The 17,287-nt window shown below is 36.9% G+C and overlaps 2 protein-coding genes across 2 annotated transcripts in view; both read right to left on the minus strand.

Moving 5' to 3' along the window:
• Positions 1-17,287, minus strand: part of LOC135705716 (chitinase-like protein Idgf4) — a 300,438-nt gene that overhangs the window by 258,794 nt on the left and 24,357 nt on the right. The gene's annotated exons all lie outside the window — the stretch shown is intronic.
• Positions 11,008-12,896, minus strand: LOC135705847 (uncharacterized). Its single transcript, XM_065227698.1, has 3 exons — positions 12,753-12,896; positions 11,589-12,002; positions 11,008-11,312 (listed from the first exon to the last, which is right to left on the minus strand). Exons 1-3 carry the CDS (start codon positions 12,835-12,837, stop codon positions 11,197-11,199), a joined length of 615 nt encoding a protein of 204 aa, XP_065083770.1. The 5' UTR covers positions 12,838-12,896; the 3' UTR covers positions 11,008-11,196.

The following is a 17,287-nucleotide window of genomic DNA, read 5'->3' on the forward strand; positions in this document are numbered from 1 at the left end:
TAGGTCATTTTGGACTACGTAGAAACGAGGACTGTGGATGTGGATTGGAAACGCATTTGCAAAAGTTTGGAGGAAATGCTATACTAATTCAACATGTGATAATTTATTGACAAGAAAAAGTTCTCTTCAGAACTTTCTCTGGCTAATAAATTTTGAAATCCACAGGTGAAGATTCAACATAAAAAAAATCGGGACACATTAAAACGATGTCATTAAGGTATTTCACTGTCAAGCTAAGAGGGTATAGAATCACAGTAGGCATTGGATCTCAGGATAAGTCATTTGTTTACATCATGGCTTCACCGGAACAAGCACGTCGCGATTCGATCCTGCAAGCTCAAAACTAAAATCCCGTTCTTTTCACTCCTGGCAGTTTTCGATCAAATTCCTGGGCACTACACGGTAATGTGGGTCGTCAGAATGGTTCATCGGTAGCTTAAATAGTAGAGAAGTTTTCGGAGATCGCTTTAATGTGTTTAGGGATGATCGTAAGAAAACGTTATCCAACAAAAAGTCTGGTGGAGGTGTATTAATCGCAGTGTGTACCGACTATGAATCGGAAAAAATTGAATCAAGCAAGTGTAAGGAGTTTGATCATGTTTAGGTTAGATGTTTTATTGGAAATCAAATTCACATCTTTGCGACAGTGTATTTTCCTCCTGAAAGTGCCAAAAAAGAATCATATGGATTGTTTTTTAGTATTGCTGATACTATTATTTCTAAATGTTAGCCTTAAACAAATGTTCATATTTACGGTGACTTTAATCAACGAGCAGCAAATTTTATTGTTGTAGACGAAAATGAATCTGTTTTAATACCGATTGTTGGAGACAATGAAACGCTCCATTCTTTATCTGACAAAAGCGCAGAGATTGGACTTTATCAAGTCAATCATGTCAGAAATCATAACAATTGTTATTTAGATTTATTATTTACGAATATGACCGATGATTTCTGCGTGATTGAGGCTCCTGCACCTCTATGGAAAAATGAAATTTTTCATACTGCAATCGAATTCTCCGTATTTATACACGATAACACCACAATGTTGGATGGCGATTTGTTGGAAACCTATTTTGACTTTAGACATGCAAACTATGAGCTTATCAAAAACAATTTAAATTCTATTGACTGGCAAAGTTTTATTAGAAATTCGAGCCCAGAGCAGGCTGTAGATATGTTCTATGAAATTGTATACGATATATTAGAGACGACAGTACCGAAAAAGCTATGGAAAAAATCAAAGAATCTAAAACTCCAACGTACAATAGGCAAATAAATAATCTCAAAAATAGAAAACAAAAGGCTCATAGAGCCTATAAAAAAAAAGAACAAAATAATAGTAACCTCGCAATTTATTTGAACATATTCGATCATTTGAACTGTGAAATAAAAAACGCATACGAACGGTATAACACTCAGGTTGAAGACAACATTAAATCAGACCCAAAATCATTTTTTAACTTTGTTAGACACAAACAATAATTATCCTTCGAAAATTTACCTAGACAACAAAACAGGAAAAACGACTAGCGAGATCAGTAACTTATTTGCTGAGTTTTTTCAGGATATTTACACAAGTCATGATGACCAAGACCGGGATTACCAGTATTTCTCATACCTTCCTGAGCCAATGAGAGATATTGTAGTTAATAATGTTACCCTCAACGAAATCTTAAATTCTCTAAATACATTGGATGCATCAAAGGGTGCAGATGGATTGCCCAGATGGATTGCCACCAGTATTCTTGAAATCAGTATCGCAGGAGATAGTAAAGCCATTGTTCTGGCTGATCAACACGTCTCTCGAATCCGGTTTTCTACCGTCAATTTGGAAGGAATCATATTTAATTCCAATTTTCAAAAGTGGAAAAAAATCAGACGCAAAAAATTACCGTGAAGTTGCTATATTGTCCTGCATTCCTAAACTCTTTGAATCTATAATAAATCAAAGTGTTTTTGCACAAGTTAAACATTTAATTACAGGCAAACAGCATGGTTTTGTTAAAGGACGTTCAACGACTACTAATCTGTTGAATTTTGTAACATTTTCTATTAACGCAATGGATAAGGGACATTACGTTGAGGCACTATATACTGACTACAGTAAAGCGTTTGATAGAGTTGATATCCCTCTTTTGCTATTCAAATTATCTAAGTTAGGTTTTAGTCAACATTTATTAAAGTAGATTCAGTCATACTTGACCGGTAGGACACAAAAAGTTAGATTTTAAGGAGATTTGTCGTCAGTAGTCAATGTAACATCTGGTATGCCACAAGGTTCCCATCTTAGACCATTACTGTTTATTCTATTTGTTAATGATGTAGAGCACATATTGAATATTCTGAATGTATTAATATATGCAGACGACATGAAACTTTTCCTGGAAATTCGTCAAACGTCTGATCTTGTAGCATTTCAACAAGAAATTGATAACATTTACACTTGGTGCTCAAAAAGTTTATTAAAGCTTAATGTGAAGAAATGTAATTCCATTTCATTTAGAAGAAAGAAAATTATTAGACAAGAACATGTAACAATAGGACAAAACAGAGTTGAAAGGTGCAATCAAGTTAGAGATTTAGGTGTTATACTAGATTCAAAATTAAGCTTTGTTGAACATTATAATAACATTATCTACAAGGCAAGCAACATGCCTGGGTTTATTAAAAGGTTTAGCTTTCATTTCAATGATCCATACACAATCAAAACATTATATGTTGCATATGTTAGGCCCCTCCTTGAGTACTGTATCCATATCAAGATACTCATATAAACCGCATTGGATCAGTTCAAAATCAGTTTCTATTATTTGCTCTAAGAAAGTTAGGCTGGACGAGTTTACCCTTACCATCTTATGAGTCTCGATGTATGTTGATCAATTAGGATGCCCTTGAAAAGCGAAGGCAGTTTGCAATGTTAGCTTTTATAAACGATGTTGTAGCACAAAGAGTGAATGCCACAGAGATTTTAGAAAATCTAAATTTGTATGCTCCCACTCGTTCCTTAAGAAACAGAAATATGTTTTATATACACAACCAAATCACAAACTATGCCAGGAACGCGCCTTTAAATAGAATGATGTCTTGTTATAATAAACATTATGAAACAATTTATTTGACAATGAACAAAAATTCTCTTAAAAAACGGTTCTTTTCGAGGTTAGTCAGAGATTGAAAATTAAATTAGATGTTAAGAGTTTTTGTAAATTAAACTGGTCTACATTTGATTGACGGCGAAGAAATAAATAAATAAATAAATGCGAAGTGAAGTGCTTCAGCGTTATCCTAACGTTAACTTAATATTATCACCCATATGCCCGTCCACGCCTGAAACCCATCCACCACACAAAATCAAATAAAAATGTTTCTGTATGTAAAACACGTCCAGACATAAACGGGAATATGGGTGTCTATCTTCACTGTAACAACTACGGGTGTTGGTTTTCGGACCAACGGTACTGCAAGGGTTATTTCCAAAATAATAATCACCGCAATGAAACACAGAATGTGGGTGTTGTTAAACGGTTGATTATAGTTTTCCTGGTAGGGAACAAGGTTGTACATGAATTCTGTTAGTTGTATATAATTCAATAGTGTGTGTGAATTCATATGTTAACATGTTTCTATGTTGGTTATTGCATAAGTGGGTGTAAATGTATGTCTGTACAATAAGTTGACCGAAAACTTGACTTATGTTTAGTTCCTTACTTTCAGTCCCTGTCTAGTCGGATCGTGTATTTTCGCTGGAGTCGCTGTTTACAATTAGAATATAATCAATTTTTAGCATAAGTTTAACTGAATTTGCCTTACCGTGATTGTGCAGTTTAGCAGATAAGTTTAGGTAACGACGCATTGCAATGCTAGATGTTACATATTTCATTCATTTCAATAACAATGATTCAATGCAGTATAATTACCTAGTATTACGTCAGCAAACACTAATCGTAAGCTCCTTTAGGTTAACACACTAATTTAAGTTGAATGTTAGTAGTAACTTAGAATAAGATTTCTCTGCACACTCTGTTTTTTTGATATTGTGTTTTATGTTTTGTTGTTTTTCCTTATCCTACTCACCTTTTGACAGCCGTTGACGTTACCTGTCATGCCACTTTCCGACCGTCTGTTGTATGTGTATGCGTGGTGCAAGGTTTATGCAACATCAGGTGCGCTGGCAGCGAGGGGCGTCTTGCCAACAACGGGTAATCATCGAAACTACTTGCATTTTACTCAGGCACTTTTGAGCAAACTGCAATCACTCTCTCATACTCGAAATGTGCCACGATCAAATTGGCACAACCACGCCCTATACGCTATCTGACCAAAGCGCAGGGATCATCATTGTTGAAAAACTGGTGATCTCAAACTTTATGACTTCAATATCAGCGTCAGCCGCGTCCAAATTTAAATCCAAATAAAGGCAGTGAACCAACTATGGCACTAGGTTGGCTGGTTGGTTGATTGTCTTTATTAAGGAGATTTCCATCCAGACGCTGGTTCATCTCCGGCTGGCACTTGGTGTCCTCTAATTGACCATATGGCCTAGAACCTTGAATAAATCATAAAAATCAAAATATGTTCCACAGGATGCTAGTTCTGTTGTAAAAGTCTACGTTGAAAAATATGGAAAACTTATTTTACATGAAATAGACCGTATTGCCAATTAGGGGAGCAGTAGTACCATAACTGACAATCTTTCCATATCTCAAATATATTTCAAAATACCTCTGAGGTATTTTGAGGAATCATAGTCTATTTGATGTTCATTTTGAATAATTGATAACATTTTGCGTTCACTTGCGCTTTTTTGAGAAAAATAATTCCGAAAATGTTTTTTGTTTTTAATTTCAAGTGAGTTTTACTTTTTAGAGCTCTAAAAATAAAAGGATTGGCAGGGCCAAAGCGATCAACGAAAAATGGCAAAAGTATTAGTTTGATCGAATTCATAAAAAAAATATTATAAACGTGAATTTCAGCCAAAATATACAAAACATCGTATGCCTCTGTTGCTTGAAGATGTTCAGCTTTTATGTCTTCAGCAACTTTTCATTCAATTTCACGACAGTAATCCCCTAGAGTGCAAAATAAAAAAGCTGATGTCGCTGGGCCTTTTTGCGGAAAAACTTCAACTATTGTTATCCACGAAATTATAGTCCTAAATAAGTCAGGAAACTTTGTTGAAGACGTTAACTCAATTGGATGCAATCGTAGAGCGTTATTTCATTCCTAGCCCAGAGTGTTTCAAAACAGGTCAATCCTGGCATTTCAAACGCTACCCCCTTGAATGGTTATTTGGGGGGTCAGAAACATCCTGCCAAAATTTGAAGGAATTTGCTTCACGGTTACCCCTCCCTTAAAGGGCTTGAAGTTTCTATGGAGAAAATTGACAAAATGTATGGGGGAACGATCGCGGCTCTAGATGGCGCTGTAGTTGGTCGATTTTCTTCATGTACAAAATGTAGAGTCTTTGAAGTATTGAAAACATCTTGGCTGAAGACCGGATGTGAGTCCGAGTTAATCTCGAAAAGTTATTAGCGTTTCAAATAAACACCACCTGCTTTACTTCTGGGGAGGGCCTAACGCGCATTGTACGGTTTTTATTTTTACAAACACGTATACGAAACTGGTTGAAATTTTCACAGTAGGTAGAAATTTTTTCGAAAATAGGGTCTACTAAAAATTGAAACAGATTAGTCAAGTGGTTCTGGTTTTATTCCGGGTTTCCAAGTGGCCATCATAGGGGAAACAACATACCAGTATAGACCAACACAGCAAAAAAATAATTTTGATATCACGTCAAAGTGGATGCACTACAATCATGTCGAAAATATGGTGTAATATTAGTTGCTAAAAAGGACAAAATTATCATTAATACAATGCATGAACTGACATTACGCTGCTTTTACTGCACTTGTTTATTTATGTGGTCATAAAAATTACATGAAATTTTCGACATGATTGTAGTGCATCCACTTTGATGTGATATCAAAATTATTTTTTTGCTGTGAAGGTGATGCTGGAATTCCACAGCAACAGGTGTCTATGGGTCGCGCTGGTTAATATTTTAACAATACAAACCCACAACCTAGTTATAAATACTGAGTGTCCACCGGAAGGCCAGCCGATGACCAGAATCAACCTTAATCTAGATTATTATGTATTTTTGATCAAAGTAGGCCTTGATTATTCTTTGCGACTATATGAAATAAAGTAAAATTGTGATTTTTATTGTATTACTGATCATTGGCTCCGAGTGGTCATCAGATGACCCGCCAAAATATTCGGAACATCCGTAAAATTGATTGTTGTTTAAATTTGTTCAAAATAGGCCTTGATTTTTTTCTGCAACTATATGGAATGTAGTAAAATTGTCGTTTTTTTATTTATTTATTTATTAGCTAGTCATTAGCTCCTAGTGGTCACCATGGTGCACTGGAAGATCTCGAACATCTGTAAAATTATTTGCTGTGTAAATTTGATCAAAGTAGACCTTGATTTGTGTCTGCAACTATATGAAATGTAATTAAATTGTGATTTTTTGGTGTAGCCCAGTACAACAACTTTCTAAAAAAATAGCAAAGCTTTATATATAGAAATAAATGAGATAATCCACCACAGCCCCTATTAATGAAAATCCTATAAACATAGTAGTATCCTATAAGGATCTGCCAATAAGTAATCCGGCAGTAAGGATTCCTGACTGTAATCCCTTTCGTATTGCTTTCATTCACTTTTCGCACTTTGCATATCAACGGCAGCAGACCAGCGGAACATGGTGAGACCAGGCCAATTATTCTTTATAAATTAAATATCAAAAGTAAACTGAACACGCGCCAGGTTTGAAAAGAATATTTTCAAACCTGGAAGTGTGTTTGCAGTACCATTATCCATATGTAATGTTTTTATGCGGAGCTTATTGTATGTGTAAGTGACCTCGGAATGAACGTGAATTACCAGCCATTCTGAAATGGGTTGCTGGATCTGCAGTAGAGCTATCACATTCTAACTCCCGGACTAAACATCCTTACAATTGTCACCTCAAGGATTATTGCAAGCAGATTTCTTCTATGATAATACTGCCGGCCAGTCGACATCGCTAAGAGGCGCATGTTGAACTTGTTTTGTCAGTTGCTGGAGCTCAATATTGTTCCAGATTATTGGAGGCGAGTGAGAGTAATAGCCATTAAAAAACCTGGGAAACCCGCATCAGATCATGAACCACCTACTCTCAGATACTCAATTTCAAGACCAACAATTGAAATGGCCTTAACTCCATTTTGTAAACAAACCCTGTAAGGTCATTTTCTCGCGAACCGAAGTCCGCAAAGGCAAACCAACATAATGAACAGGTACGGGAAATTCTCCTCTAAAGGGTGTCCACGATGAAATTGCCACACTATGAAATTGCTCTAACTTTTTAACCGTTGGGCAGAATTTAATGAAAATTTGGGTGGATTTAGTTCATAGTACATTATTTACATCCTGCAAGTTTTAAAGTCCTGTGATCAAAACTCGCGGAAATGGAGTCGAAAGAACAGCTCGTGCGTGATAAAATCTTGCGCATTCATCACGGATCCTTCGCATCGTTCCATCGCTAAAACGTTGGGAATCGCGAATTCCACGGTGTCGCGAGTGATTAAGCGGTTCGAGGAACGGTTGACCACCGATCGGAAGCCCAGAAGTGAAGGAAAAAGTATTCCGTACAACACCAAAAATCACAACCGCGTAGTTGGGGCCTTCAACCGAAATCCGAACGCCTCCGTTAGGGATGTGGCTAAGAAGCTGCACCTAAGCCGAAGTTTTGTCCAGAAGGCCAAAACTAAGGCTGGGCTTCGAACGTTCAAGGTACAAAAGGCCCCTAATCGCGACGAGAAGCAGAACAAGTCCGCCTAAACCCGTGCCAGGAAGTTGTACCTCAACATGCTGACGAAAGTTGAATGCTGCATCATGGACGACGAAACATATGTGAAGACCGACTTCAAACAAATCCCCGGCAACCTGTTTTTCACGGCCAAGGATAAGTTCAGCGTTCCGGAGCATGTCCGCACTCAGAAGATGTCCAAATTTGCGAAGAAATTCCTGGTTTGGCAAGCCATCTGCACGTGCCGGAAGCGGAGTGCACCTTTCGTGACCCAGGACACGATGAACGGACAGGTGTACATAAAAGAGTGCCTCCAGAAGCGGCTGATTCCTCTCCTGAAGGCCCACAACGTCCCAACAATCTTCTGGCCGGATTTGGCCTCATGCCACTACCCCTAGGACGTGCTGAAGTGGTATGCGGACAATAAGGTCAATTTCGTGCCGAAAATGTTCAACCCTCCCAACACTCCGGAGCTCCGCCCCATCGAGAAGTACTGGGCGATTATGAAGTAAACGACCTAAGGTAGTGAAGACAATCGAGGAACTGAAGAAAGTATGGGTTTACATGCAAAAAACGATTGATTCACAGGTTGTGCAGAATCTTATGGCCGGGGTTAAGGCCAAGGTGCGGGCATTTGCGTATGGACTGTAAATAAAATACAAGTAAAATGGTAAAATGAAGTTTAATAGTTATTTCTCAATCCCTGAAAATTTGATGGCAATCGGATGAAAACTCGAATTTTGCGAATCAATTTTGTGTGTGGCAATTTCATCGTGGACACTCTTTACCCGATTGTGGTTTAGGTTTGCGAATGAAGGTTTCGGTTCGCGAGAAAATGGCCTTACAAGGTTTGTTTACGAAATGGAGTTAAGGCTATTTCAATTGTTGGTCTTGATTTGGTTTCCTTAGGGGCAAGGGAACGAACGACTGTCTTGCGTTGCTTTCCACAGAAATTCAGTTGGCTTTTGCTAAAAAAGAGCAAATGGCTTCTGTGTTCTTGGATATTAAGGGGGATTTTGATTCAGTATCGGTTGAAGACTTTTCAGACAAACTCCACGCTTGTGGCCTTTCTCCATTAATTAATAACTTTTTGTACAATTTGCTGTCAGAGAGACATATGAGCTTTTCTCATGGAAACTCTACAACTTCTCGATTAAGTTATATGAGTCTCCCCCAGGACTCATGTTTAAGCTCCCTTTTGTATAATTTCTACATCAGAGAAATTGACAATTGTCTAAGTGACAACTACACGTTGAGACAACTTACAGATGACAGCGTAGTGTCGATGACAGGGCCCAAAGAGGTCGACCTGCAAGGACCCTTACAGTATACCGTAGACAATTTGTCTACTTAGGCTATCCAGCTAGGTATCGAATTCTACACGGAGAAAACTGAGTTGGTCGTTTTTTTCTAGGAAGCATAGCCCAGCACAACCGAAACTTCAACTTTTGGGTAAGCCGATAACTCATTCCATGTCTTTCAAATATCTTGGGGTCTGGTTCGATCCCAAATGGAGATCGTACATTGAGTATCTGAGACGAAAATTTCAACAAAGGATCAATTTTCTCCGAATAATTACCGGAACGTGGTGGGGAGCTCATCCGCAAGATCTTCTAAGGTTTTGCCGGACAACGATTTTATCGGTTTTAGAGTACGGTAGTTTTTGCATCCTATCGGGGGCTAAAACACATTTCATCAAACTGGAACGTATACAGTATCGTTGTCTTCCTATCGCGTTAGGATGCATGCACTCGACTCATACGATGAGTCTTGAAGTGTTGGCGGGCATGTTGCCACTGTCTGATCGGTTTTCGGAATTGTCCCTCAGGCTCCTCACCCGTTGTGAATTTATGAACCCACTGGTAATCGAAAACTTTGAGAAGCTTCTTGAGCTAAACCCTTAAACTCGTTTTATGTCATTGTACTACGGGTATATAACACTGGATGTCAGCATAATCCTCATCGTGTATGGTTCTCCGACTTTGGCAATTCAGTTAGTTTTGATTTATCTATGACTCAAGAGATTCGTGGAATCCCAGAACATCATCGTTCCATGATTTTTCCGTCATTATACACTGCAAAATTTGGCCAAGTTGATTCCGCAAGATCGTTCTTCACAGATGGATCACTAATAGAGGCGTCCGCTGGATTTGGTATTTTTAACGAATTTTATAGCACCTCTCGTATGCTTCAAGCTCCTTGTTCCGTATGTGTTGCTGAGCTGGCGGCAATACATTATACACTAGAAACAATTGCCTCACTTTCACCAGATCACTAGTTTATTTTTACGGATAGTCTCAGTTCTGTCGAGGCTATCCGCTCCATGAGGCCGGTAAAGCACTCCTCGTATTTGCTCATGAAAATACGGGGTCTTCTAGGTGCTTTGTAAATACGGGGTCTTCTAGGTGCTACGATGTAATAGTTTTAACCGAGACATGGCTAGACTCTCGAACGCTTTCCAGCCAAGCGTTCGGATGTGAGTACGAGGTATTTCGCTGCGATCGAAACCCGAACAATAGCCGAAAGTCCACTGGTGGTGGTGTCCTGATTGCTGTTAGGTCCGAGTTGAATGCTAGAGCCATAGAGCACGACATATGGAACTGCGTTGAACAGGCATGGGTAGCTGTCAAGCTGAGCGATCACACACTGTACTTATGTGTGATATACATTGCACTCGACCGAAACTTATTGTCGATCCGTTTCCACCATATTAGATTGTGCGTCACCTACCCGACCAGAAGGGAATAACAAATTTATTACAGCTTGTGTTATTTTGTTTCACTATAATTTGTAACACAGCTTGCTACATTTAAGATCCCGGATGTAGTTAAAATAACAAAAAATGTAACAAAAATTTCCTATAGATGCAACAAAAATATATCTTGCTATGTTACTTTCATAACAAAAACAAAACAAATTTTGTAACACAATTCTGTTGTGTTTTTACATAATTATATCAAATCATGTTATAATCAATAACAAAGTTGTAGCATTTTTTGTTTCAATTAAGATGTTTCCAAATAACTGAATTGTAACAAATCATATTATATTTTTAATGACTGATACTGTTTCTTTTTAGATTCAATAAAAAATCAGAAATAAATTTATCTTTTCATGTTTATTTTACACTTGTTTTATGGGTTAACCACATATTTAACTTGTAAAAATACATTTCTGCAAGTGGCAAACAAATTTAAAAAAAACTCGCAAATTCCGCGCAGTTTGTGAAGAAAACAAACTTAACATTTTTCTTTGAAATTCAACTCCACAAAAAGTAAAAAATTAAATGAAAATCAAATTGACATTACTTTCTTAGGTAACCAAACGAAAAGATATCATTTTTTGCCATAGTATGAAAATAGGCGAGCCATGTATCGGCCGCACTCTTTGGCCTTAACCCTAGCGACTGCTGGTGTATCTCCTTGATACAGCCGATGTTCTTCCAACCGATCTGAAAAGAAAATTCAGTTCAATAAAAAGGTTAGAAAATTTATTATACAGTAATGACCAGATTTGATCAGCCCATCCGCGCATCAGACTTTTATCTTTTAATAATTGTACTTAATCTTAACTCCAAATATGGCTCATGCATCTTCAAGATGGATGTTTAATGTATACTTTGGTGCAATAAGACCACTGAAAAAGCGTATGGGCTTCGTAGAACATAAGACATGATTTTCAAAAAGGGGGCTAACTAAATCGGGTCATTACTGTATTCATATATTACCTTCAACATACGAAACTTTTTCCGGTTCCAATGGAATCTTCGCTGATGGTTCATTTGCTTGATCCGTTTGTCCTCCGACACGTCCATGAGGGTTGTTGGAACTTCGACCGGTTACCGTTCGACGACGGAATCCGTCAGGCCACAGGTTATGCATTAATAATTTAACAAATACATAATCGCTGCTTGCCGCTTCCGAAATTTTTTTGAGTTTTTCCTTGTCCGGAAAACCTTCTGTTTCGGTGAACACCACTTCTTGCGGCTTTAACATCAGTTTTAAATTCAAAGAATCAGTCAATCGCAGGCAACGCATGTTACTCTCTTCTAACTTGGACTTGAGTTTTTTGGATTGGGTGGTCAGCATCTCATTTTGTTCGATCAGATTGTCTATTTTAGACTGCTGTCCACAAACACACACTGAAATATAATAAATATTATGAAAAAGGTAGAGGATTCTCGCATAATTCTTAAGCAAGTAGTCAAATCGGTTTAAATGCTCTTGCAAGCAATGGTTTCTAACGTTAATTTATCAAAATGCAAAGCTTACTCACGCAAACTAAAACCTCTATTAGGAATGTAAAATTTTCCTTTGCCTGGTGATGAACAGGGAAACTTGTTCAAAAAGGCACTTACAGGCTTCCCTCCTTATCTGCGGTGGGTGGTACCGTCCAGCCACCGGTATTTCTGTGTTGTCCTTCAACCAATTCAGCTGATTTTTTGTATATCATTAGGGTCAATCATAAATTAGTTATATACATAAAATCTGGTCAATCCTTTGAAGGACAACAGAGAAATACCAGTGGGTGGACGGTACCACCCACCGCAGATACGGAGTAAAGGGTGTACATCGATTTGATGATTTACTCGAGAATTCAGGCATAACATTTGAAAACGGCATATAATCTTATGTAAAACCTTTTTAGGCCCGTCACTCACTAAGTACGCCCTCGCAAACCAACAACACCACCGGGTAGGGGAAATTCTCCCCTTGTCGATGATGTTGTTGGTTTGCGTGTGCGTACTTCGGTCTAACGAGTGAAGGGCCTACAAAAGTATGATTACAAAAATTTATAGGCCGTTTCCAAATGTTACGTATGAATTGAAACCGGAGCTACTAGCTCCTGACATAAAACCTCGTTTGAACAAAAAAGAAGAAGACAAACTTACCATTCGAATCGGTTGTTCCTGGTTGCACAGGTGGAATTGAGGAACGCTTATCGCAAGCAAGTGCAGGTTCAGAATCAGATGTCATTTCAATATCTGCTTCTAGAGATCCAGAGGCTGGACCACCCAGGTTGTAAAGAGCTGCACCGAAGCTGACTGATGGACTTGGATCAGGAGCGGGAATTAGTTCAGGATCAGTTGCAAATTAATTAGATTTAGCGAATTAATCTATTTCGTGAACATATATTTTACCTGATCCTTTCATCGACAGTGCACTCTGCTGACGTTCGAAAGTCCTGGAAGTTGAATGCGCAATCGCTTTGCAGGCGTATGTTTTGGTACACCTCTTCGTTGGAACGTTTTTCTTGAATGCGGTGTTGTTGTTCTCGCTGTCGTCATCGGAATCTGAATCCCAGTCTCGGAAGAGGTTCATTTTGAGGCTCGTATGCTGCTGGTTGTCGTCTGCATCCATGTCAATAAGCGGAACGGGAGCCGCGGACCTCCTCGCGGTTGAGGTTGACGCCTTCGTCAAGATTTTACTGGGTTGTTTTTCAATTTCGGTTGTTGATTTCGTGCTAGATTTGCTTGGATGTGATCTTCGTGGAACATTTTGCTGAAAAAATCGTAGGATAATAACACATTTTAGGTTAAGTTTATTTTTGAAGAATAAAATACTACCTGTCGAGGCCCAACCAGCAGAAACTCCAGGTTTTTTGAGTTGGCCTCATTCTTTAAGTTTTTCACTGCTTGTCTTTTTGAAGACTTTCTTATTTCGTTGACATAATTTCACAAAAACTAGTGCTAAAAAATCAGCGCGTACAACAATTACACCGCATGGCTCAGTAGCTTGACAGAACGAGTGATGCACGGTCAACAGAAATAACCCACGGGGTGAGTTCAGCTTACTGACTTTTGAGTCAATCTGCGGAAAAACAACTCAAATCGTACTCACTTTCGACAAAAGCGGGGTTTAATTTACTCACCGGGTGATTAAAGCAAACCTCACTTTTTCCGAAAGTTAGTACGAATTGTGTGGTTTTTCCGCAGATTGACTCAAAAGTGAGTAAACTGAACTCCTTCCGTAGGTTATTTCTGTTGGCCGTGTGGAAAAAGGCAGGAAGGGTAAAGATGAAATAGAGTTCTCCAGATGCCAAAAAGTGTGCGTGAGACCGCGCGCTACCTTTTTAAGTAGTTGTGTAATCGCGATACCTTTTTGGTTTTTCTTCTTCTTAATTTTTATATATGGATGTTGGATTTAAGTGTTCGTGAGATTGCGCTTGGAGATCTCTATATGGCTGCCTTTTTTCGTTTTTGGGATCGCAGCTTTCGTTTTGAGATTGTTATTTTTAGCTTGATTATTTATATTTTAATCAAACATTTTAATTAAAAAAATTAATTAAATATTTTAATTTTGCATTCAAATTAAAATGGAAATTTTCAAAATTTAAAATTTTAAAATAAAAAATAGAACTTGAAAGCAAAACTTGAACTTACATTCAAAATAATTGAAACTAAAATTCAAAGCTTCAACATGAATTTAATAAAAAAATGAAGTTTAATTTTCATCCTGAAAATAAATGTTCATATTTGTGTTTTATTTCCAAACGTTAAAATTTTATTTTTTGAAATTGTAATGTTAAGTTTCAAACAAAGATCTCAATTACTTATTTAAATTTAAAATTTTAATTATGGATTTTGATTGAAATTTTCATTTTCAACTTCTAAAAACAAATTTCAATTTAGAATATTTGTATTTCAATTTCAGTAATAATAATTGATTTAAATTTTTGAAACAAAATAAATTTTAATTCACATGTTATTCTTATTTTATAACTATATATTCGATCCAGAATTTAAATTTTATAGTTAAGTATTGTTTCGTTTGATATTTATATTTTTAAAATAAAACTTTTATTTAAATTTTAAATATTTATAAATATTAATTTTCGTTACGTAAAACTTTTTTTTTAATATGAATTTAAAAATGTTAATTTATGTTTCCAAAGCACAATAAATATGCCAATATAAAATTAATAAAAAAAACTTTTCATCTGGCAACCTTGTTTGCATGGTGCAGTCTTATTGACATTTACCGAACAACAATTAAAAAGGGACCATCAGCTTTCGAACAATCTTTGTTAACCCTTCCTCGCTAACTAACTCATACAATCCAACAGCATTATCAGATAGGTGATCTGTCACCGTCATCCCTTGGGTGGCCTGCGGTTTTCGAAGAAACGGCTTACAAAGATTTGCTTACAAAAGCCGATAGGTTTATTTCAATTGTTTGTCGAGATTTATATAGAGAAAAGCACTAACCCATGCCATTCATCGAACTATTCCCTGTACAAAGCTGTGAAAGGTTGAAACATCAACAATTTTAATCCTTTTGTGTGATATTATAATCAATTATCTTGTGTAGTACGTGTTGTAAAATGAGTGAAAAACGAAGACCTAATCAGTATTGGTTAATGGAACCCTGGATCAACCAGAAATACATAAAAAAGGTATTTGTCATATATGGATAAATTCGGAACTCAATAATCTCTCTTGAATTTACAGCGCAAGAGGAAAACTCAAACTCACGAAACTTCTTCCGAAACTCTTGATTCTATAGCACATAGTTACTCAGGTTCAAATGATCGTGAAATTATGGAGACAAGTATTAAAATAATGGGTTATCGATGTAATTGATGCCACATTTCTTTCACTATTAGCTCTTCAAGTAGTACTAAAAGTAATTATCCAAATAATGATTCACTGGAATCTGATACTCTGAATTACACGACTTATTCTGATGGGTTTCTATATTCTCACATTGAACAAAATAAATACTCTTCATTTATGTCTGATGATTTAGAGTATACAAGTGATTCATCAGAAGGCGAAATTTTGGAGGAAGGTGGTGTTGAACAGGTGAGGTTGATTATTTTAAAAACTAAGTCAGCTTTCTCTACCAGATGCTGCTGATGGTTTGCATTAATCTATATAGAGCTAGAAAAAGGGCCTATTTGCTATGATCGATTCTTTTCATCGACTTTATTCTTTTAAAACCACGGCGAAGCTGGATAGGCCACCTTTCCTGCTCTGTATAGAAATGAGTTTTGATCTGTGAGAAATTGAAGTAGACGTATTGGTGCATATATACTTTACACATTCAGGTTAAAATATTTAAAAAAACAGTGTTCTCATGAATAAAATAACCACATTTATAGTTGGATTTTATAATGTAAAGTTCAACACAACAACGTTATATTAAAATCACCACGTGTAGTGTGTATTTGTGCTTGATTTTTTTTTATATTTCAGGAGCAGATCAGTACTTGCAATAAATTTATGAAGTTCAGAAATGATATTCATATTAGTGACGTACTATTCATGATTTTAAATTTCTACAATAAATATAAATTACCACAACAAGCAGTAGAGCATTTATTAAGAATGTTCAATGTGATTTCTATAAATGATGCCTTGCCTGAGTCCTTTGCAACTTTCAAACAAAAGTTTCCAAGCCAGCATGAAATAGAGCGTAAATATTTTTGTACGAACTGCCAATATGGGTAAGTGCCGCATATAAAAAAATATGAAAATAAATACGATAATCTCATTTTCGTTTATTATTCATTGTTTTAGATATGATGGCATCCCTAGGGTTGAAACTGTTTGTCCTGCAACGAATTGTAATTCTACAGAAAAAGACTTTTTTGTTGTCTTCTCGTTGGAGCATCAGATCAAAGAAACTGTTTTGAAATATTCTAAACAGATTCAGGAATACGAAAAGCATGTTATTGAAAAGAATATTTGTGATATTAATACTGGACTTCTCGCAAAAACAATCATGTCACGTGAGAGTGGAAAATTTATAACTCTATCAGCGAATGAGGATGGTGCTGCTGCATACAAAAGTACAACTAAGAAGCCTCTTTATCCTCTCTTTCTAACTGTCAACAACTTGCTCCCGAAATTGAGGTTCGATAGAAATAATCTCATTCTTGCTGCTCTATGGTTCAATTCAGGGAAGCCTGATATGGCACTATTCCACAAACACTTTATCCAACAAACTCAACAGCTCCGGCAAGGAATTCAAATCGGATCGGAACACTACAAAATACTGGTTCTTCAAGATTGTATGGACTCGGTTGGTCGATGCGAAGTTTTATGTTCAAAACAGTTCAACGGTAAATACGGATGTACAGTATGCCTACATCCTGGAAAAACAGTCAACCATCAAATTCGTTATCCTTACCAGCACTGCAAGCTTCGAGATCATCAAACCACAAGAAAACTCATGATGCAAGTTCACCAATCAGAATGTAAGGAACCAGTTCTTGGTATAAAAGGCTTGTGCGTTCTGATAGGCATTCCTTATTTCGATATTATTAAAGGATTACCACCAGATTATATACATATGGTAAATCTAGGCATCATGAAGTTAATATGGGAGCTCCTTTTAGAAGGTAATGCCGAGAATAAATCACAGCCGTACTACATCGGAAATCAAAAAGAAGTGATACAGCAAAGATTGCAGGGTATACGGC

The sequence above is a fragment of the Ochlerotatus camptorhynchus genome, unplaced genomic scaffold (genome assembly GCF_037179485.1).
Source record: "Ochlerotatus camptorhynchus isolate MF236.1 unplaced genomic scaffold, CSIRO-AGI_Acam_v1.1 ptg000274l, whole genome shotgun sequence".
Lineage (NCBI taxonomy): Eukaryota > Metazoa > Arthropoda > Insecta > Diptera > Culicidae > Ochlerotatus > Ochlerotatus camptorhynchus.